The sequence below is a fragment of the Caretta caretta genome, chromosome 5, assembly GCF_965140235.1.
Source record: "Caretta caretta isolate rCarCar2 chromosome 5, rCarCar1.hap1, whole genome shotgun sequence".
NCBI classification, from domain to species: Eukaryota; Metazoa; Chordata; order Testudines; family Cheloniidae; genus Caretta; species Caretta caretta.
The window spans coordinates 42,372,223-42,395,980 of record NC_134210.1 but is presented as its reverse complement, the minus strand read 5'-3'; the positions used below and the strand labels follow the sequence as shown (position 1 = coordinate 42,395,980).

The 23,758-nt window shown below is 41.5% G+C and overlaps 1 protein-coding gene across 4 annotated transcripts in view; it reads left to right on the top strand.

The window, feature by feature from the left end:
• Positions 1-23,758, top strand: part of ADAMTS6 (ADAM metallopeptidase with thrombospondin type 1 motif 6) — a 321,368-nt gene that overhangs the window by 26,163 nt on the left and 271,447 nt on the right. For all 4 annotated transcript variants that reach the window (XM_075128498.1, XM_048850900.2, XM_048850901.2 and 1 more), the window contains exons 5-7: positions 18,395-18,612; positions 19,210-19,293; positions 19,820-19,965. In XM_075128498.1, coding sequence (XP_074984599.1) covers positions 18,395-18,612; positions 19,210-19,293; positions 19,820-19,965 — 448 coding nt within the window. The remainder of the gene's footprint in view (positions 1-18,394; positions 18,613-19,209; positions 19,294-19,819; positions 19,966-23,758) is intronic.

Here is a 23,758-nt window from a genome sequence, read left to right as displayed (position 1 = left end):
TCCTTTCTCAACTTCCAAATCCCAGGACCAGGTCTACATGAGAAATGTTTGCTGATATAGTAATGTTGGTTAGGGTGTGATTTTTATACCAGCAAAAGCTGTAGTGTAGATGCAGTTACATCAGCAAAAAAAGTGCTTTTGCTGATATACCTTATATTATTCAAGGAGCTATACCGGTAAAAGCACTGTGGCTGATATAAACTGTGTCTACACTAGGAGGGTTTGCCAGTATAGCTATACCTGTAAACCTTTTCTAATAGAGACTAGACCAAAGTCCCAAAGGACACCTAGCCTGTAGCAGCAAAATAGACAGGTATAGAGGGATATCCAATCGATAGCATTTGGTGGACATGGGGAAGATGATATTTCTGACTCATCTGAGAAAAATATTCAGATATCTGGCATGAATTGGGCAGATTGTCTGGAAGATGTTCAGTTTTCCTTCGAGTGATTGTGTACATATACATTCCACCAGATGTGTATGTATGCTCAGTGCACTGGAGTGTGAGATTTTTGTACCCCTACATGGCACATATATCTCTATTGTTCTTGTGTTCTCAGGTGAGGGCATAAAAGGGGTGTGTGTCCACCACCTCCCTCTCACTTCCTTCTTACCGCCTGTGGCGAGAGTTGGAGTTCCTTGTAACATTAGCTTTGGTTAGCCAGCTTTGGAAAATGTTCTCTATATAGTTAGTATAGTTGTAGTTAGTATTTATGATAGGATAAGATAGATAGTTTGGGTGTAGTTTTATTAGTACCTGGAGGATTTATTATGAAAAAATCCCCAGGTTTTAAACAGTGTGCCATGAGCAGGGATGTTATCTTTGTCACAGATGGGCACAAGAGCTGTCTGTTTTTTCTGGGTGAGGGACAGAAGGGGGACAAATGCCCTATCTGTACTTTCTTTTGCACCCACACTAAGAAGCAGAGTGACTATCATCTTAAAAGTTCACCTCATGAAGGAGGTGATAAGACCTGCAATTGAGCCAAGCCCCAATCATGACCCAGAGGATTCTGGATCAACTCAGAGTGCTACTCCAGCTACTTCTGACTCCAAATGTAAGTCTGGGAGTAAACATCATCCTTCCCCTTCTCTATTTGAATTGGAGTGTTCTAAGCATTCAGGCTCTGACATTACCTCTAAGGGTATGTCTACACTATGCAATTAGGTCGATATTATAGAAGTCGATTTTTAGAAATCGATTTTATGCAGTCGATTGCGTATGTCCACACTAAGCGCATTAAGTCGGTGGAGTGCGTCCTCACTACCGTGTCTAGCATCGACTTATGGAGCGTTGCACTGTGGGTAGCTATCCCACATTCCCGCAGTCTCCGCTGCCGATTGGAATTCTGGGTTAAGCTCCCAATGCCTGATCGGGCAAAAACATTGTCGCGGGTGGTTTTGGGTACATGTCATCAGTCGCCCCTCCCTCCGTGAAAGCAACGGCAGACAATCGTTTCGTGCCTTTTTTCCGTGCAGACGCCATACCACGGCAAGTGTGCAGCCCGCTCAGCTCAGCTCACCGACACCGCCGCTGTTGTGTCCTGGGTGCTGCTGGCAGCAGACGGTGCAGTAGGACTGCTAACTGTCGTCATACACCACTTCCGCTGCAATTCTGCTGCTATTGTCTCAATAGCGAATTTCTCCATGTTGTCTGTCATGGGCTCCCGGGTACATGTGTTCTTCCTCGGGAAATGTGCGCGGTGCTAACCATCATCCTCCACCACTTCTGCTGCAACTCTGCTCTCCTGTTCTCATGAATCCACCTTGCAGGTTCTCTCGCCGTTCTTTATAAATATCTTTTCTTGTGGCATTGGTGTTTAGCCACTGATTCCGCTGCAACTCTGCTCTCCTGCAGACGCCATACCACGGCAAGCATGGAGCCCGCTCAGATCACCACAGCAGTTATGAGCATTGTAAACACCTCGCGCATTATCCTGCAGTATGTGCAGAACCAGAACCTGCAAAAGCAGGCGAGGAGACGACAGCAGCGCAGTGACGAGAGTGATGAGGACATGGACACAGACTTCTCTCAAAGCACGGGCCTCGGCAATTTGGACATCCTGGTGGCAATGGGGCAGGCTCATGCCATGGAAAGCCGGTTCTGGGCCCGGGAAACAAGCACAGACTGGTGGGACCACATAGTGTTGCAGGTCTGGGATGATTCCCAGTGGCTGAGAAACTTTCGCATGCATAAGGGCACTTTCATGGAACTTTGTGACTTGCTTTCCCCTGCCCTGAAGCGCAAGAATACCAAGATGAGAGCAGCCCTCACAGTTCAGAAGCAAGTGGCGATAGCCCTCTGGAAGCTTACAACGCCAGACAGCTACTGGTCAGTCGGGAATCTATTTGGAGTGGGCAAATCTACTGTGGGGGTTGCTGTGATCCAAGTAGCCAACGCAATCACTGAGCTGCTGCTATCAAGGGTAGTAACTCTGGGAAATGTGCAGGTCATAGTGGATGACTTTGCTGCAGTGGGATTCCCTAACTGTAGTGGGGTAATACACGGAACTCATATCCCTATCTTGGGACCGGACCACCTTGGCAGCCAGTACGTAAACTGCAAGGGGTACTTTTCAGTGGTGCTGCAAGCACTGGTGGATCGCAAGGGACATTTCACCGACATCAATGTGGGATGGCTGGGAAAGGTACATGACGCTTGCATCTTCAGGAACTCTGGTCTGTTTGAACAGCTGCAGGAAGGGACTTACTTCCCAGACCAGAAAATAACTGTTGGGGATGTTGAAATGCCTATAGTTATCCTTGGGGACCCAGCCTACCCCTTAATGCCATGGCTCATGAAGCTGTACACAAGCAGCCTGGACAGTAGTAAGGAGCTGTTCAACTATAGGCTGAGCGAGTGCAGAATGGTGGTAGAATGTGCATTTGGACATTTAAAAGCATGCTGGTGCAGTTTACTGACTCGGTTAGACCTCAGCGAAACCAATATTCCCATTGTTATTGCTGCTTGCTGTGTGCTCCACAAAATCTATCAGAGTAAGGGGGAGACGTTTATGATGGGGTGGGAGGTTGAGGCAAATCGCCTGGCCACTGATTATGCGCAGCCAGACACCAGGGCGATTAGAAGAGCATGGCAGGGCATGCTGTGCATCAGAGAAGCTTTGAAAACCAGTTTCATGACTGGCCAGGCTATGGTGTGACAGTTCTGTTTGTTTCTCCTTGATGAAAACCTGCCCCCTTGGTTCACTGTACTTCCCTGTAAGCCAACCGCCCTCCCCCCTTCGATCATTGCTTGCAGAGGCAATAAAGTCATTGTTGTTTCAAAATCATGCATTCTTTATTAATTCATCACACAAATAGGGGGATAACTGCCAAGATAGCCCGGGAGGGGTGGGGGAGGAGGGAAACACTGGGTGGGGTGGTGGATGAGGGAGGAGGGAAGGACAAGGCCATACTGCACTTCAAAACTTCTTGAATGCCAGCCTTCTGTTGCTTGGGCAGTCCTCTGGGGTGGAGTGGTTGGGTGACCAGAGGACCCCCCCCCCCCCCGCGTTCTTTCTTGGGTGAGGAAGCTATGGAACTTGGAGAGGAGACAGATGGTTACACAGGGGCTGCAGCAGCGGTCTGTGCTCCTGCTGCCTTTCCTGCAGCTCCACCAGACGCCGGAGAATATCAGTTTGATCCCCCAGTAGCCTCAGCATTGCATCCTGCCTCCACTCATCATGCTGCCGCCACCTATCATCTTGATCCTGCCACCTCTCCTCTCGTGTGTCCCTCCTGTCCTCACATTTATTTTGTGCTTTCCTGGACTCTGCCATTGCTGGCCTCCACACATTCTGCTGTGCTCTTTCAGTGCGGGAGGACTGCATGAGCTCAGAGAACATTTCATTGTGAGTGCATTTTTTTGCCTTCTTATCTGCACTAGCCTCTGGGACGGAGATGATAGGAGCGTTGAAACATTTGCAGCTGCAGGAGGAAAAAAAGGGAGAGTAATATTTAAAAAGACACATTTTAGAGAACAATGGGTAGACTCTTTCACGGTGAACCAAGCTGTTAACATTACATAACACATGTGCTTTCGGTACAAGTTCACATTTTGCCTCTTATATTGAGGGCCTGCTGGTTTGGTGTGAGAGATCACACATGTCGGGCCAGGCTATAGAATTCGGCTTGCAGGCAGCCATGGTAAGTCACAGTCTTTCAGCTTCTTTCAACCTTCATAACATGTGGGAATAGTTTCAAAGAGCAGTGCCTTCCTTTCCCATACCAAGCACCCATTGGGTTGGCCATTTAAAAGGAGGGGCTGTACTGGCCGCGAATGCATCCCAAGTCTTCAGGGCAAATTAATCATTAAACACGCTTACTTTTAAATTATGTATTATATTTACAAAGGTACACTCACCAGAGGTGCCTTCTCTGGCTTCATGGTCTGGGAGCCTGCCTTGGAAGGGTATTGGCTCCAGAGTGATAAAACAGTTCCTGGCTGTCTGGGAGAAAGGTTTCTCCACTTGCCTGGTGTGCGCTATCCTCCTCCTCCTGATCTTCCTTGTCCCCAAAATCCTCATCCCTGTTGCGTGAGACTCCGCCCTTGCAGGTGTCCATGGACAGGAGTGGGGTAATGGTAGGGGCATCCCCTAGAATTGCATGCAGCTCATCATAGAAGCGGCATGTCTGGGGCTCTGACCTGGAGCGGCTGTTTGCCTCTTTGGTTTTTTGGTCGGCTTGCCTGAGCTCCTTAATTTTTATGCAGCACTGCTGCGGGTCCCTGTTATAGCCGCTGTTCATCATGCCCTTGGAGATTTTGGCAAATATATTGGCATTTCGTCTTTTGGAACGGAGTTCTGATAGCACGGATTCGTCTCCCCATACAGCGATCAGGTCCAATACGTCCCATTCAGTCCATGCTGGAGCTCTTTTGCGATTCTGGGACTACATGGTCACCTGTGCTGATAAGCTCGCCACGCTGGCCAAACAGGAAATGAAATTCAAAAGTTCCTGGTGCTTTTCCTGTGTACCTGGCTAGTGCATCTGAGTTGAAAGCACTGTCCAGAGCAGTCACAATGGAGCACTCTGGGATAGCTCCCGGAGGCCAATACTGTCGAATTGCGTCCACACTACCCCAAATTCGACCCATGATGTCGATTTCAGTGCTAATCCCCTCATCGGGGAGGAGTACAGAAGTTGAGAGCCCTTTAAGTCCACAAAAATGGATTCATTGTGTGGACGGGTGCAGGGTTACATCGATGTAATGCTGCTAAATTCGACCTAAACTTGTAGTGTAGTCCAGGGCTAAGTCTCAGACTGCTCTCTGAAAATCATCTGGTAAAACCTCTGGTACTGGTTCAAGGCCTCATAAATGGAAGCGCTCACTTCTTCTGTCAAGCGTGGCATCATCAAAAAGCAAAAGCAATTTTGGGTTGCATTAATAGAGGCACAGTATGCAAGTCACAAGAGGTGATAGTACTGCTCTACTCTGTGCTGGTGAGGCCTCATCTTAAGTACTGTGTCCAATTTTGGTCACCAATGTATAGAAAGGAAGTAGAGAAACTGGAAAGTATCCAGAGGCAAGCAACAAAGATGATCAAAGGAATGGAATGCAAGCCACCTGAGATAAGGCTGAAGGAACTGATTATGTTTGGTTTGGAAAAGAGGAGTTTAAGGTAGGACATGATAGCAGTCTTCAAATACTTGAAAAGCTGCTATAAAGAAGATGGAGAAAAGTTGTTCTCTCTTGCTGGAGAGTAAGAACAGTAGGACAATGGAACGGACTGCTTAGGGAAGTTGTGGAAGCTCCTTCACTGGAGGTTTTAAAAAAAAAGGCTGGATAGCCATCTGTCTTGGACGGTTTAGACACAACAACTCCTGCCCTCGAACCCCTCGGTGCCAGCCTAGAGCACCCTCCTGCACCCCCAACCCCTCAGCCCTACCCCAGAGCCTGCACCCCGAGCTGGAGCCCTCATCTTCTCCTGCACCCCAACCCCCAATTTTGTGAGCATTCATGGCCTGCCATACAATTTCCATACCCAGGTGTGGCCCTCGGGCCAAAAGGTTTGCCCACTCCTGGGTTAGACTACATAACCCTTGCAGTCCCTTCAAACCCTATGGTTCTATGAGTCTATCAACTCCGGCTCCCTCAGGGCCATTGAGTCTGGTCTTCACCTGTGCTGGGTCCTTCCCATCATACATAAGCTCCACTGGATCCATCAGCACCAATACATTTATCCAAGGTGCCTTCTACTCAGGACTTCCTGGCTGCTAGGGATCTCCTTTGTCTTTCCCTTCCTGGGTCTCCTCAGATTCAGCTGGTTCTGGCATTTGCATACCCAACACCGACAATTCACCTAGCTCTGTTGATGCATCTGGCAACGATGATGCACTTGGCTCCATCGATGCTTCTGGCACCGACACATTTGGCACCTATGATGCATTTGGCTCTTCTGGTGCATCCAGCACAGCTGATATTGACATCTTCTCTGGCTTTTTGACCACTTCAACCAGTACCTTCCACTGGTCCTGGTGTCTTTCCCATATGTAGGCCATGAAGAACAGCTATGGTAACAGCTTTTCTTTATCCCGAAGCAGTTTACATGTCTACTTCATCGGACAGGTGTGGAGGAGCACATGGTTCGGACAGAGATATTCCATGGAGGAGAATCTATTAAAGGGGATTCTCTATATCCTAGCAAAGAGCAGAGGATAGAAGTTGATGAAGTACAGGTAGGAACTGAAGAGAAACAATAAAATGAAAGAGTACCATTCAATTACATCATATGAAGGCAGACAACTAAAAAGTGACAGATTTTATACGTGCTTGTACACAAATGCTAGAAGTCTAAATATTAAGATGGGTGAACTTGAGTGCCTGGTATTAAATGAGGATATTGATATAACAGGCATCACAGAAACTTGGTGGAATGATGACAATCAATGAGACACTAGAATACCAGGGTACAAAATGTATAGGAATGACAGACTAGGTTGAGCTGGTCAGGGAGTGGCACTATATGTGAAAGAAAAGAAAGAGTCAAATATAGTAAAAATCTTAAATGAATCAAAAAAAGTGGAAGTCAAATCCTAGTGAGGTAAATAGAAAGGAGCATAAACACTGCCAAATTAAATGTAAAAATGTAATAAGAAAAGCCAAAACGGAGTTTGAAGAACAGCTAGCCAAAAACTCAAAAGGTAATAACAAAATGTTTTTTAAGTACATCAGAAGCAACCAGTGAGGCCCCTGGATGATCGAGATACAAAAGGAGCATTTAAAGATGATAAAATCATCGCAGAGAAACTAAATGAATTCTTTGCTTCAGTCTTCACGGCTGAGGAAGTTAGGGAGATTCCCAAACCTGAGCCGTCTTTTGTAGGTGACAAATATTAGGAATTGTGATAGATTGAAGTGTCACTAGAGGAGGTTTTGGAATTAATTGAGAAATTTAACAGTAACAAGTCACCAGACCAGATGGCATTCACCCAAGAGTTCTGAAAAGAACTCAAATGTGAAAGTGCAGAACTATTTACTGTGCTTTGTAACCTGTCCTTTAAATCAGCTACTGTACCCAACGACTGGAAGATAGCTAATGTAACGCCAATATTTAAGAAGGGCTCTAGAGGTGATCCTGGAAATTACAGACCGGTAAGTCTAATGTCAGTACCGGGCAAATTAGTTGAAACAATAGTAAAGAACAAAATTGTCAGACACATAGAAGAACATAAATTGTTGTGCAAAAGTCAACATGGTTTCTGCAAAGGGAGATCATGTCTTACTAATCTATTAGAGTTCTTTGAGGGGGTCAACAAACATGTGGACAAGGGGGATCCAGTGAACATAGTGTACTTAGATTTCCAGAAAGCCTTTGACAAGGTCCCTCACCAAAGGCTCTTATGTAAATTAAGTTGTCATGAAATCAGAGGGAAGATCCTTTCATGGATTGAGAACTGGTTAAAAGACAGGGAACAAAGGGTAAGAATAAATGGTAAATTTTCAGAATGGAGAAGGGTAACTAGTGATATTCCCCAAGGGTCAGTCCTAGGACCAATCGTCTTCAACATATTCATAAATGATCTGGAGAAAGAGGTAAACAGTGAGGTGGCAAAGTTTTCAGATGATACTAAACTGCTCAAGATAGTTAAGACCAAAGCAGACTCTGAAGAACTTCAAAAAGATCTCACAAAACTAAGTGGTTGGGCAAAAAAATGGCAAATTAAATTTAATGTGGACAAATGTAAAGTAATGTACATTGGAAAAAAATAACCCCTATACTGAGGGATAGCTCAGTGGTTTGAGTATTGGCCTGCTTAAACCCAACGTTGTGAGGTCAATCCTTGAGGGGACTATTTAGGGATCTGGGGCAAAAATTGGGGATTGGTCCTGCTTTAAGCAGGGGGTTGGACTAGACCTCCTGAGGTCCCTTCCAACCCTGATATTCTATTTTTTTTCCATATGTACAATATGATGGGGGACTAATTTAGTTACAACTAATCAGGAGAAAGATCTTGGAGTCATCATGGATAGTTCTCTGAAGACGCCCACTCAATGTGCAGTGGCAGTCAAGAAAGTAAACAGGACGTTAGGAATCATTAAAAAAGGGATAGAGAATAAGACGGAGAATATCTTATTGACTTTATATAAATCCATGGTACGCCCACATCTTGAATACTGCATACAGATGTGGTCCCCTCATCTCAAAAAAGATATCCTGGCATTAGAAAAGGTTCAGAAAAGGGCAACTAAAATGATTAGGGGTTTGGAATGGGTCCCATAAGAGGAGAGATGAAAGAGGCTAGGACTTTTCAGCTTGGAAAAGAGGAGACTAAAGGGGGGATATGATAGCGGTATAAAATCATGAGTGGTGTGGAGAAAGTGAATAAGGAAAAGTTATTTACTTGTTCTCATAATATAAGAACTAGGGGCCACCAAATGAAATTAATGGGCAGCAGGTTTAAAACAAATAAAAGGAAGTTCTTCTTCACTCAGCGCACAGTCAACCTGTGGAACTCCTTGCCTGAGGAGGTTGTGAAGGCTAGGACTATAGCAGGGTTTAAAAGAGAACTGGATAAATTCATGGAGGTTAAGTCCATTAATGGCTAATAGCCAGGATGGGTAAGGAATGATGTCCCTAGCCTCTGTTTGTCAGAGGGTGGAGCTGGATGGCAGGAGAGAGATCACTTGATAATTACCTGTTAGGTTCACTCCCTCTGGGGCATGTGGCATTGGCCACTGTTGATAGACAGGATACTGGGCTGGATGGACCTTTGGTCTGACCCAGTATGGCCATTCTTATGTTCTTAAGCTGTACAACAAAATCTCTATGGACAGAAATTCCATGTCTGAATAATAAGAGTACAGCGGTAGGAATATACTACTGACCACCTGGTCAGTATGGTGATGGTGACTGTGAAATGGTCAAGGATATCAGAGAGGCTATAAAAATAGAAAAATCAATAATAATGGGGGATTTCAACTATTGCCATGTTGACTAGGTACATTACCTCATCACCTCAGAATGGGATGAAGACATACAGTTTCTAGACCCTATTAATGACTGCCTCTTGGAGCAGCTAGTTTTTGAATCCACAATGGAAGAGGCAATTCTTGATTTAGTCCTAAGTGGAGCACGGGATCTGGTCCAAGAGGTGAACATAGCGAAATTGCTTGGAAATAGTGACCATAATATAATTAAATTTAACATCTTTGTGTGGGGGGGGACGGGGGTGGGGGATGAAATACCAAAGAAGCCCACCACAGGAGCATTTAACTTCAGAAAGGGGAGCTATACATAAATGAGGGAGCTAGTGAAAGGAACAGTCACAAGAGGGAAATGCCTGCAAGCATTAGAATTGGAAAAGTTATAGAGAAGGGCAACAAAAATGATTAATTAATGAGACTGGGCTCTCAACTCCCCAACTGCCCCTTTGGGTTGGTGGAAGCACACCTGGTGAGAACACACACCACTGACCCCAGCAGAGTAGTGTGGGCATGCACCACTACAGTAATTACTGTCGTGGCTGTAAATAAACCTAATATAGGTCCACTTAAGTTTTTAGTGTAGACATACCCTCAAGTGTCCTCCCATCTAAGTCTGAAACTAAATGTGCAGAAGTCACAGTTACAATCCACTCAACATATAACTTCATAGGCGCAAACCTTCACGTCACATCAGCCATAGCTTATCTCCGAAAGTGGGAGTATCAATTTATAGCTGCCCTTTCCAACAGCCTCAGGTCCAACCCGGCAACAACAGTGCATGTCTGCTTTCAGCTCCTGAGCCACATGGCCTTGTGCACATACAAAACTCTGCATGCCAGATATCACCTTCTCTTTCTGCGGGACTGGCTTCATTTGGTATATTGCTCTTCCAAGCATCCTCTGGACATGCTAAGGTAGTGTCAGTCTTTCCTCTAAGTCAAACAATTAATTGTGTGGTGTTTTTCCCCAAACCCTATTCATTTAAGGCTGAAGAAGCACCTTGCATCTTTGTAGAGCCCTAGCATTTTACTTGGCCCACACTAGATCCTAGATCTTCTTCCAGGCTTTTCATAAACTATGCTGAAAGGATTAAAGATCAGTCAGTGTCATCTCCATGAATTTCACATTGGAACTCTGACTAATAAAATCTGTTCTGATGTTGCTAGATTCTTTCCTCCATTAGAAATAATGGCTCAGTCCATGCTCAGGGTATCCCTAAACTTGTGACCTCCAGATGCTGGGACTGGATGACAGTGGATTGCTAGATAATTGCCCTGTTCTGTTCATTCCCTCTGAAGCATCTGGCATTGGCCACTGTCAGAAGAAACAATGCTGGGTTAGACGAACCATTGGTCTGATCCAATATGGCCGTTCTTATGCTTTTCACATCAGCTTTCCTGAGTAATGTTTCAATAACTGATATATGCAAGGCAGCGACACAGTCATCTGTGCATACTTTTCCAACTCATTATGCCATCGCTCAAGCCTCTTGTGACGATGCCAAGTCAAGGTTACAGTCTCTGTTCAGATGATCCAAAGTCCCTCCACCTGTAAGGGAAGTGCTGATGCATAATCTACAGTGGAATGTATATGTGCTCAATCACTTGCAGGAGAAAAAACGGTTACTTACCCTGACAGTAATTTTGTCGAAATGTGTTGCGCACATACACATTCTGCTGCCCTCCCACCTTCCCCGCTGCTTCGGACATTACTTACTGTGGTGCAAAAGAATGGAGAGATGGGCAGCGGGCACATACTTTTTATGACCTCGCCTGTGCACACGTGGCACCTGCACCACCTAGTGGTACTGTTGGTCTCTGACTCGAGCGCGCTGAGCGCACACACATTTACAGTGGACTGTGTATGTGCACAACACCTCCCAAAGAACAGCAGTTATTGTAAGGTAAGTAACCGCTTGGTCTTCGTTCAGTGAGTAAGTGGTGGATCACATACCAGTATGGGTGGTGGATCATCAGGGGGTTGTGACTTATACTGAAAAATAATATTTGAGGAAAATATAAAGATTTTCTGTCTCGGGCCCCTAGATATGGTGTAGACAAGGATTTAGGGCAGAGTTAAGAAAGAAAAGTCTCATTCATGTTTCTAACAAGTATTTAGCGTGTTGGTTTTTTTAACTATAATGTTCAATAAACATTTCATTTTAAAGTGTGTATACGCTCACAGCATTAACTGAGTTTGGTTGTGAGAACAGTGTTTCATGAACAAAGTCAATATACAATAGGACCACTTTTCTGCTCTAAATTACACTAGTGCAAATCCAGAATAATTCCATTGTTTCAGTATAAAGGTCATGATATCAAAAATTTAAGCAGCATAAATGAGATTTATTTTATTTTTCAGGAAAAAAGAGTTAAGAATAATACTATTTCATCTCTTAAACATCCTGTCCATACCAAACTGATTAAATTCCTCACTCCTCATTACTCAATTGAAGTCAGTGGCAAAGCACCCACTGACTTAGATTTGGATCAGGTCCCCCTGTATACCTCTGAATACATAACTAAAATTATTAAGGGCTTCATCCTGTGAAATTCTGGGCACTCTCAGCTCCATTGACTTCACCAGGAGTTAAGGGCACTCAACTTTTTGCAGGAGTGCTGAACATCTAGCAGGATCAAGACCTTAGAGTTATCTCAATTTTTCTATCTATTTTTATTGCTCTTTCATATATATAACTAACATTTTCCAAATGCAGGACCATGTAAAGCACTGGTAAACAGGTGAAACTGCATTATGCCCGAGCAGAATTTAGCTCAGTTTATAATCAAGCTTAATGTAAGAGTTCTGTAGACAGCACATTACGCTGAAGTCTTCCATCATTAGCTTTGCAACAAAGATCATACTGCTAATTTACTTTCATGGTATTTTCACTTGGCTGCATAGTTTGTTGAAATGATTTTTGAAATGGTTTTTTAGCAGATGCCTAGTAGTGCATGCTGTATTGTTAAGGTTGCAAAACAGTTTTCATTGTAACCTGCTATTTTTGCATACTCATCATTTTTAAATATGCACACCCCTTTAGCTGATATGTTCTATATTAGATTTTTGCTTGAAGGTGAATTATTATGGTTTTTTTGAGAATTTAGCAAAATTCCTTCAGCAATATTAGAGTTATAGAGAATGAAAAAGAGTACACTTTTCTCATTGCAAAAACAAAACTTTTGAATTGAATCCACTGATTGTAAAAACAATTGAAGTTTGAAACTAGAAAATTGACAAGTATATAATCCTGGGATGGCACAACTATGTGCTTTCCCCATACCCAGAACAGATTGTATATGCATAGTCTAGCCTAAAATGAAGGGAAAGGGGGAACCCACATTAATATGTCCTTATCTTGCACATTTAAAATGATATAAACATTATTAAAGTATTTGTCAAAGTTAGGGAAAAAGTGGTATCTATGGAACATTATTTTTTTAAAGAATCTTTATGCTTTCTCATGCGTTACTCAATTTAATAGCAACACTTGATAATGAATGCTTATACTCTGCTGCATCATTCTATAAGAATTAATCTAATATATCATTCAGTAACATGGAACTGTTGTGATTTTTGGGCCTGCTCCTGCTGTCACTGAAATCAACAGTAAAACTCGCATCAATTTCAATCTGAACAAGATCTGGCCCTTTATCATGGAGATGCTGTGGACATCATGAATCCACCAATTAGGTTTAGTCAAGTTTTGCACGTAATCAGGTATTCAACATCTACATTGTGTATGAAGAATGCAGAGTATTCTTCCCAAACTGACAGCATATACTCTGTGTGCACTGAAATGCTAAGAATTTACAATAAAATTTGTTAATGTGTTTGAGTTAAAATTAATTTTGTTCTTTTAGAAATTTAGTACTTGTCAGACCTTTTTGTGTCCCAAATGATATTAATAACAGAATAATACAGATTCTTTGAACTTTACATAGAGTCAAAAGTCATTAGTTTTATGCATAAGTTACATTAGGTCGGAATTAATTATTATAGATTAATAGACAGAGCCAGGTCAATAACTTGTATTACTCTTCATTAGTGCTTTTGTGTCATCAAGATTTACTGAGCCAATCGTCGATCTTCTTCTCCAGCTAATTGGCATGATGCAGTTTTCTTGTTTGTCGTGAGTCAGTCGTTGTGAGGGAAGTGTACAAGTGTCAAGTAGGGTTGTCAAGTGTCTGATTTTCCACTGGAACACCTGGTCGAAAAGGTACCCTGGCGGCTCTGGTCAGCAGTGCTGAATGGGCCATTAAAAGTCCGGTTGTTGTGGGGCAGGCAGGCTTTCTGCCCAGCTCTGCCCAGCTCTGGCTCTGGGGAAGCGGCCACCATGTCCCTCCGGCTCCTAGGCATAGGGGCGGCCATGGGGGCTCTGCGCACTGCCCGTGCCCTGAATGCTGGCTCCACAGCTCTCATTGGCCAGGAACCACAGCCAATGGGAGCTGCGGGGGTGGTGCCTGTGGGCAGGGGCAATGCATGGAGATCCCTGGCCCTCCTGCCTAGAAGCCGCTGCTAGAGGGATATGCCCGTCGGTTTCAGGAGCCACCTGAGGTAAGCGCTGCCCCCCTCACCCTTTCCTGCCCCCCAAATCCCAGCCCAGAGCCTGCACCCCACACCCAAACTCCTTCCCAGAGGCCGCACCCCCTCCTGCACTCAAACCCCCTGCCCCAGGCTCAGCCTGAAGCCTCCTCCCACACCAAAACTCCCTCCCAGAGCCTGCACAACCTCCTGTACCTCAACCCCCTGCCCCAGGCTCAGCCTAGAGCCCCCTCTTGCACCCAAACTCCCTCCCAAACCCCGCAACACCTCCCACAGCCCCTCCTACACCTCAGCCCCCTGCCCCAGGCTCAGCCACCTCCTATGCTCCAAACCCCTCAGTCCCAGCCCAGAGCCCACACCCTGTCCCACACCTCAGCCCCCTGCTCCAGCCTGGTGAAAGTGAATGAGGCTGGGGGAGAGTGAGCGATGGAGGGATGGGGGCTAGGTGAACAGGGGCGGGGTCTTGGAGAAGGGGGTGGTGCAAGGGTGTTAGGGTTTGTGCTTGTGACGGGTTCGACCCCCTTGGGACTGTCACCTGACGTGCTGAAGTTACCTCTGAGCCTGTTTTCCTTGCCAGCTTGGGACTTCCAGAACCCTGCCTTGTTGAGCCAGACATGCTAGTCTGCTGCAACACAGACCCAGGGTCTGGGCCATGCCCCCAAAGCTGCAGGCTTTAAGTGAAAACAGCTCTGCAGGTTACCTGTCTCTGGCACCCAGACATCCAGCTCCCAATGGGATCCAAACCCCAAATAAATCCGTTTTACTCTGTATAAAGCTTATACAGGGTAAACTCATAAATTGTCCGCCCTCTATAACACTGATAGAGAGATATGCACAGCTGTTTGCTCCCTCAGGTATTAATCACTTACTCTGGGTTCATTAATAAACAAAAGTGATTTTATTAAGTATAAAAAGTAGGATTTAAGTGGTTTCAAGTAATAACAGACAGAACAATGTAAGTCACCAAGGAAAAGAAAACACGCAAGTCTAAACCTAATACATTAAGAAACTGATTACAGGTAAAATCTCACCCTCAGAGATGTTCCAGTAGGCTTCTTTCACAGACTAGATTCCTTCCTAGTCTGGGCCCAATCCTTTCCTCTGGTACAGTCTTTGTTAGTTCAAGCAGACGTCTTAGATGAAAAGCAGGGGTGTTCTCATGACTGGCAGCCCTCTTTGTTCTGTTCCCCCTTTTATAGAGTCCCCTTTTATAGCTTTGGCACAAGGTGGGAATCTTTTGTCTCTCTCGGTCCCCACCCTCCCTTCTAAATGGAAAAGTACCAAATTTTAAGATGGATTCCAATATCATGTGACATAGTCACATGTCCTGTGAGACCTCATTCTTCATTACCCATGGGCTGGCCCACACATACACAGGAAGGCTTTCAGGTAAATAAACCTATTCACAACCAATTGTCCTAGTCAATGGAAGCCATCAAGATTCTAAGCCACCATTAATGGCCCACACTTTGCATAGTTGCAATAGGACCTCAGTGTTATACTTCATATTTCTAGCTTCAGATACAAGAATGATACATACATACAAATAGGAGGAATATATTCAGTAGGTTATAACCTTTGTTATGATACCTTACAAGAGACCTTTTGCATAAAGCATATTTCAGTTACATTATATTCACATTCATAAGCATAGTTTCATAAAACATGTGGAGTGCAACATCACAGTGCCATTACACAGTTGGCAACCCTACCCTTCATAGAGGCTGGGAGGAATCCTGCTCTGGCAGGGGGTGTGGACAGTAAACCCAGGGGTATGGGGAAAATCCTGAGGGAAAAGAATACCTCAGCCCATTGCTAAATGGAAGCATGGGACCCACCGAGGGAGAGAGGAAGCTCTGTTACAATATATATATATAAGTACTTTGGAACCTTGGTATGAAAACTATACCTTTGAGTGCGAAATGTTGTTGTTTGTCATTTACTCTTTAAAAGGTTTCTACAAGTGCACACTAGATGATTTTCAAATTACTTATATCTTTTTTTATGAAAGAGAAAAAAATTCCTAGTCTACATTTCATGTTTATAAAATAATTTTTGCATTATAGGAGCACCAAAAATCCTCAAACTGCTGAACTTATGCAACTTCAATATGGCCAAACAAAGGTTCCCCCCCCCATCTTATTACAAAATTTATCAGACAAGATTCCAGACATTCCTAAATCACTGCTTCAGTAAGAGTAAAATGTTTGATCAATTAAAGCAAACTTTAATTTCCTTGAATAGTGATTGAAATACAGGAAAATACCTGTTTTTGGTTATACGAACTTCAGCAGTCTTTAATACCCGATGCTGATTTTTTAACAAATGACTATAACCTTGCCTAAGGCTTGTCACAATGATATCATTAAACCCAATGATTTGAAGTAACCAAATTTATTTTCATTTTTCAATGTCTCTACAATTTGATATGGGTCTTTTAAAGAAATGGCTCTGGTAAAGGTATATATTCTATGAACTGTAAACATTTAATAAATGAGAAATTTACTGCAACAATGAGGCCTTGTTTTGACCTCGTACACATTTTCTTCATAGCTGAGTCATTAACCATTGAAAATGGGATGTATAGTTGAAGCAACTACAGACTCCCATTGACACTATAGGCACCATCACAAATTAACTAATTTCAGTAGATACATGCAAAAATAGATCCAATGAGCTGTCCTTTTAAGCCCCCAATTCAGCAAAGCTCTTAAGCTCAGATATAGCTTTAACCACATGCTTAAGTCCATCCATACCCAGTAGAGAACTTAAGCGCATGCTTAAGTTTAAATATATACTTAAATTTCATTGACGTAAATGGGACATAAGCATGTGCTTAAATTAAGCCCGTGCTTAAGTGCATTGCTGAAGGATAGACTCGAGCACGTGCTTAAAGTTAAGCATATGCTTACTTTATTAAATTGAGCCCAAGCCCACAGGGCTACTTTTTAAGATAAGGACTGTTCATTATGGATGTGACGTGCCAGTCACTGTTCCGTAGTTGAGGATGACTTAAATATTCATTGAGAGAAAGAGAGAGAAAATGACTCAATAGCCCAGGAGTTTGGGTGCCCACTTGGAATTTGGGAGATCCAAATGTAAGTCCCTGTTTCAATGACTATTTGATTATTTATACAGAATGGAACAGCTTCAGTGGGAGAGACTGAAAAAAACCCACTCCAGAGTACCACATAGGCCAGTAAGTAGGGCATTCAGATGGGAGAAGGAGACTAGAGTTCAAATTCCTGTGCCATTGCAGCCAGAAAAGGGATTTGAATGTGATTCTCTTGTATCTTAGATGAGCGCTGTAACCACTGGGCTACAGTTGGTGGGGGTACTGCTGACGCCTCCTCCCTCTGTTTTGTACAAGGTCTGATTCAGTGGCTGTGCTCTGACCATACTTACAGATAGGGCCCCACAGGCGAGTTAGGTGGGGCAGTGCCTAGCTTGAAGGTCCCACTGGGGTTTGGGCATGAACTAGGTGCCTGGGCATTAGGATTTAGGTGGCTATGCGTATGCCAGGCAGCAGAAATTTAGGTACCTTGGGGACTTTACTAGCAGAAACTTGGGTGTCTGCAGAGTTATGTGGCAGCTGAGCTGGTGTTTTGAGGATCTAAATTTTGGACTGAGGCACCCAACATGCCAGTTAGTCACCTGAATCCCTTTGTGGATCTAGCCCTTAGTTTATTTTATTGTTAAAATTAATTAAAAAATAGGTCCTTTAAGATGTGTAGTCAGACCATTTTTAACTCCCACTTGAATGAAAACTATTTAATATATTTTAAAACATCTGTTTAATCTGGCAGAACAAACACTATTATGCACTAAGCATAATTGTACAGTTATTGCATGATGTCATTACAGGGCAAAATTAAGGTTTTTTGAATGCCTTAACTGTGTATTACCATGCCTTAATATGTTTGGATTTCTTTTAACTTTAAACCTTAACTCTGAATTTCCTAGGCTTGTAGTGCTTATTTTTGGGATAATTACAAGATCCCTGTAGTGTTCTTACCATTTAAATACTGAAATGTATTAATTCTTAATTCCACGTTATAATGTAATTTGTATCTGGGAATATAAATAAGAGTTTTGCAGGATCAGGCCTTTTAAGAGAACAATCTGATATTGTTAGAGGCAGCTATATGATACAATGTATGAAAGCAAGAGAACTTGCTGTATTTTTTAAAAAAAAATATTTCTTTGTATTAAATCTAGCTCTTTTTCAAGCTGCAAAAATATTTGCTAATGGAAGTGTAAAATATACTATATATTTAAAGAAAAGATTTAATTTCTTCTTGCCCTCAAGAAACTCTTGTTATTTTAGAAGCTTTAAGATAATAATGTCAACATAAAACAGCTGTATTTGAACATGTTTAACTGGTGACCCATCTGAAGTGGTTAATTATTTTGATTCCTAGAAGACCTCACAAGAAGTAGTAAACCTTGGTGGATGAATGATACATCTGCTTTTCCAACTTCACTTCCAATTAATAACACTCTAAGTAGTCATGGTCGACAGAAGAGATCAGTAAGCATTGAACGCTTTGTGGAGACGCTGGTAGTAGCAGACAAAATGATGGTGGGATACCATGGTCGCAAAGACATTGAGCATTACATTTTGAGTGTAATGAATATTGTAAGTTTGACCCCTCTATATATTAACATAATTAACACTTTTTATAGGATGGGCAATTATGCAATATGGTTTTCTAATTTGAAATAAACAATGCTTTAAAATATGTATCAGCCTGCAAAAAATGATATATAGTAAAATGTTAGTATTAGAAGATAAATGAGACATGCAATGAGATGTGCAATACTATTGTCTTTTCTCAGTCAGGGAGGATATTATGATCACTGTTAAATTATGTTTCAATGCCTTTGGGTTTCATTTTAAATAAATTGACCCTCTAATTACCAGTTATAGTGATTACACTTTTGGTTGGTTCTTTTGTTTAGACTAGCATTCTGAACATCTCTTGTCATGAGTTATTCAGCTGTGAAACAAGTTTATTCTATAAAGTGTTTGCAGTGAAAAAGGTGTAGGGAATATTGATTTATCTTACTGAATAGATTAAGGTTGACTTAGAAATAGTTCTTTAGGTGCCTGTAAGAAGTGTTCAAATTATTAAATTATATTTAATAAGAGAAAACAGACCAATTTTTAAGCATATGTCAAATGAATGGTGTTTCTTGTCTGACTTTGTGTCTTTTCTTCTTTTCTGGAGGTCAGGTTGCCAAACTTTATCGTGATTCCAGTCTAGGAAACGTTGTGAATATTATAGTGACTCGTTTAATTGTTCTCACTGAAGATCAGGTAAGACTGAGCTGCAATTACATTAAACTTCAGACCAATAAACTACAGCATACTTCACTGTGTACCATTATAGAATCCACCTAATTATTGTTTAGAAAGCCTATATTTGAGTATAAAGCCTCATCTGTAATCTTTTGCTATTTTTAAGGAAGATTGAAATAATTTCAAGGAATATGCCTCATTTATCACCTTAATATTTACCTAATGTAACAGATATCTTCAACTTACTTGTGGAGATTTCAGTGGTAGAGACTTGCAATTACAATTTTATTTCTATGTCTATATTTTTATAATCTAAAATTTTTATATTGACATAATCATTATTAAAGCTGGAAGTGAAAGAATGCCTGTTCAGTAATACACTAACTGAACTCTGGGTCAGATTTTAGAGATAAAAATTGGCAAGAAGAGATTATTCCTAGAAACCACTGCTTCTAATTATAGTCCCATTTTAGTCTTCAAAAGGCTTAACAACTGACCTTAGTAATTTGTTTGGAACATTTCTGGTATGCATGTTGTATTGCAGCCAAACTTGGAGATAAACCACCATGCAGACAAGTCCCTCGATAGCTTCTGTAAGTGGCAGAAATCCATTCTCTCCCACCAAAGCGATGGAAACACCATTCCAGAAAATGGGATTGCCCACCACGATAATGCGGTTCTTATTACTAGGTATGGTTTATTGCAGGTCTTATATTTATTTTATCTTCTTTCTATGGTTTTCTTGTATTTACTTATGTGTAAAACCTATATTTAAAGTAATTTAAGGGGTAGGTAATCTTGAGAGGGTAAAAAGATAATATGGTGCTTGTCTTTGAGAATATATCAGACCATTAAAACATAGATTTTAAAAAATTGGAAAGAAAATGTCTAAGAACTTACAGTACTTACAATTTCAATAACTTCAATAACTGTGCTTCTCATAACTGTGCCCATAAAAGATCTTGGAGTAGATATGATGAATTTGCTTGATCGTTTAAAACTTTTATAGTTGAATAAAAATTCTAAAAATTCTGGGAAAAAGATCAAAAAGCAGGAGAAAAAATTGTTTTGTTACTACTGTATAATGTTTTCAGTGTAAAACATTATTACCAGTTCCTTGGTATAAATCAGTGTCACTTCACTGAAGTCAATGGAGCTATGCAGATTTACACCAGCTGAGAATCTGGCTGTGCATTTGTTGCTATCTAACTTAATTTAAGAAAAAAGACAGTGAAATTTTTAGTGTTCATACCAAGGCAACTTATGTATAAAGGTGTCTTGCTGTACATATTACCATTTCTATGAGCAGGTTCAACACTGCTTACTTTGTAATCTTTCAATCCTTTTAAATACTCTGTTTTCTCTGTGTAGTTACAGATAAACAAATATTGTACTCTACAAATAGATTGTATTAAAATAGCATTTGACGTGCACCTCTTTCTTAGGGACAGTTTTCTTTTTTTGTAAATATTAAAACAGTGATGCTAGTATTGATCTATATAGCTAAGGATTGTTAATGTTTCTATTAATAATACCCTTTTCAGGGGCATATTGTGTACGCACACCACATGTCAAACTTTAATGGAGGTTTTAGGTATGGAATCAGTGTAGAATAATGCCTTCAAGTATAAGACAAAAATTCACTCCTGATTGGAATTTGAGCATAAAAGCTATGATATTTTTGAAAAAATGCTTTAGATCTGTTTTTGAATTACAGTAGCGCAGCAATGAAAGAATATGCTGGAGGTACTGGATTCTTGTATGTAACCATTTTGAGTGCAAAATGTGTTTTTCATCAATATTTCATAAATTAGTTTTAATACATTCAATTAATGAGCACATGTAGTAGCTAGATTGATACAATACATTCCAATATCTTTGAAAGAACTGCTTTGGTCTAATGGGTAAAAATCACTTTGAAAACGTCCTTAAATAAAGTACAAATTTAGAACCCAATAATGTTCCATTTTAAGGCACTGATTCTGCAAAGGCATGCTTAATATGCAGGCTTAATTTTATACATGTGAGTGGTCCCATTTATATACACATATGTATGTCTCTATCTGTTGTATAAACAATTAGTCTCAAAGCCAATGTTTTTATATACTTTCATGAGGGAGTGCTTCTTTTCATTTAATGATTATAACTATCTAATAAAACTATAAAAATGAAATTCTCACACAAAATCTACACTAAATAACATTAAGAACTTGACCTTGCTCACCCTGAAATCCCTGACTTATGCTGATTTATTTTAGTAAACAGTGCTAAGGCTGAAACATCAGTCTTAAGTCCCCAGTTACATCAGCCCCCACCTGGAGCATGGCACCACACTGGTATAGAAAAGGAGGAGACTGTAAGGCATTCTCTCCTCCCTTTTCCTCTCTCACAGCAATTAAAAAAAGATTGATAAAAGAGATTTGTATGGTCTGCTTACTGTAGGCAGTGTTGGGAACGTGGCATGCTTCTATCAGTGATGCCAGTGTTTATGCTATAGCCAGAAAGGAATGCTGATCAGCAAGAGTATTTCCTGGCAGCAAAATCTGTACTCGCTCAACACTGTTGTGGAGACTCTGAGGATACAAGGCGTGAAGCCCTGTTTGAAGATTTTTTTTTCTTTTTGAAATAGCTCAGCAGTTTATTTTCTTTCAAATAAACGTCATGGTAGCTAAGTGCAGGTAGCTAATACTGTACACTTATTGCGGAGTCTCAGAATAGTGGCTGAACCTACATGACATATTTCACTTAAACACAATGGGAATATTTGTTAAAGGAATTGTGCCCATTATTCAGCATTTCCTTGCTTTTATCTCTTTACTTGAAAACTCTGAAGTTATGTTGTTTGTGTTGGTTTTGTGCACAGGATAAATCTGTGGTTGAACTAAAATGTTAAACAAATGAAGGCTGTTTTCTCTATCACATCCCTTATTGGATGGTTCACTTAGTCATTTTTAGTATGAGACTATACCAAATCCTAATATTTGATCCTGTAATTGTTGCAGTGAATTCTTTAAGAAGAAATATTAATAATGTTAGTATACTGAGTTGACAGCTTTCTATATAAAGTCTACTGTTGATTAATACTGTAGTATTGTTTGGGTAATCTATCTCCTCCTTCCCATAAAGTGACTCTGACTTTAGCAAACCCCAATGGAGTCTTAGCAATTTTCTTTTTATTGTCAAAACAACATTAAAAATAGTGTGGAAACTTGTATAGGTCTATCTTTTATCTCTGAATGTGCACAGGAGCAGTGTGTGTGCCTTTGAGGACAAACTGCAGTCATTACATTTGAATACAACATTGTTGGTGTCACAGATGGTATCATCTTACTTTAGCAATATGATCTCCAGCTTGGTAGGGTCAACTCTGTGGAACTGGGCCTAGGCTTTGTGAATCTCTGTGCAAAACAAAAAAGCATAAAGACCCATCCAGTTTCTTTCCCTCCTAAGAATTGGATCCCATATCTTTGTAGATGTACGGCATCCTCTTCCTGGTAGCCTCTTGTCTGCCTGTGACCCAGCTGCTACCTCACATCTGAGGCTCTAAGAACCATGTTCTACATAGTTTCTCTTCCAAATATGAAACTTTAGAGGCTAAATACCCAATATGCTATACTACACATTATTTTTGCTATGGCAGATTGAGTTAATACTTTCAGCCTGAGTTGGGCTTTTGGCCCTACTTCCTCCCCTGTTTCAAAAATCTCTTCCTCTGATGAGCCTGAAAGCCAAAAAAAAAAAAAAAAGAGATATTTTGAAACTATCCATACCTTTACCCTCCTGGCAACTTTTAGCCTCCCATTGTGCCCCCTCAGCCTGCTCCATGATTAATTCTATAGCAGCATAAAGTAGGTGCAAGAGTGTTGCTTGACCTAGTCACCTGTGCAGAAAAGTATGGGGGCATGAAGTGTCCTCTTGCTCCCTTGCATGGTCTGCTTCCATCACTGCTCACAGTGTGAGGGGAATAAACAACATAAAAGTTATACTCTCTCTCTTTCTCTCTCTCTCCCCCCAAAACAAAAGAATCTTTAATCATGCCCATTCATTTCTATAAGGTGTGGACTCGTAGCCTGAGACCATTAGTTTGTTATACCCAGGTACTGAACAGCTGTTTTTTCAAATAACATATATGACTGATTGAATAAAATGTGCAGGGAATGAATCTCCTCCTGTTGGGAGGGAAGATCCACAGCCATTAATTTTATTGCCTGGTATGGCAGCAGACCAAGTAAAACACATGTCCAACAACCTATGGAGAAGAGAGTTCTAGGGGGAAATTGAGATGCGCATGTGTATCTCCAAAGGGCAGAATTTGGCCCCTAGAATGTAAATGTTTTAAACAGAAAAACATTTGGAACTTCATTCACTTAAAGGGATAGTGTTTCTTTAAAAGAGTAAGAGCATGAAATTTCACATTCCACTGATAGTATTCCATCTCAGGACTTTATTTTATCTTTTAGAATTAAATACAAATCTAATGTGG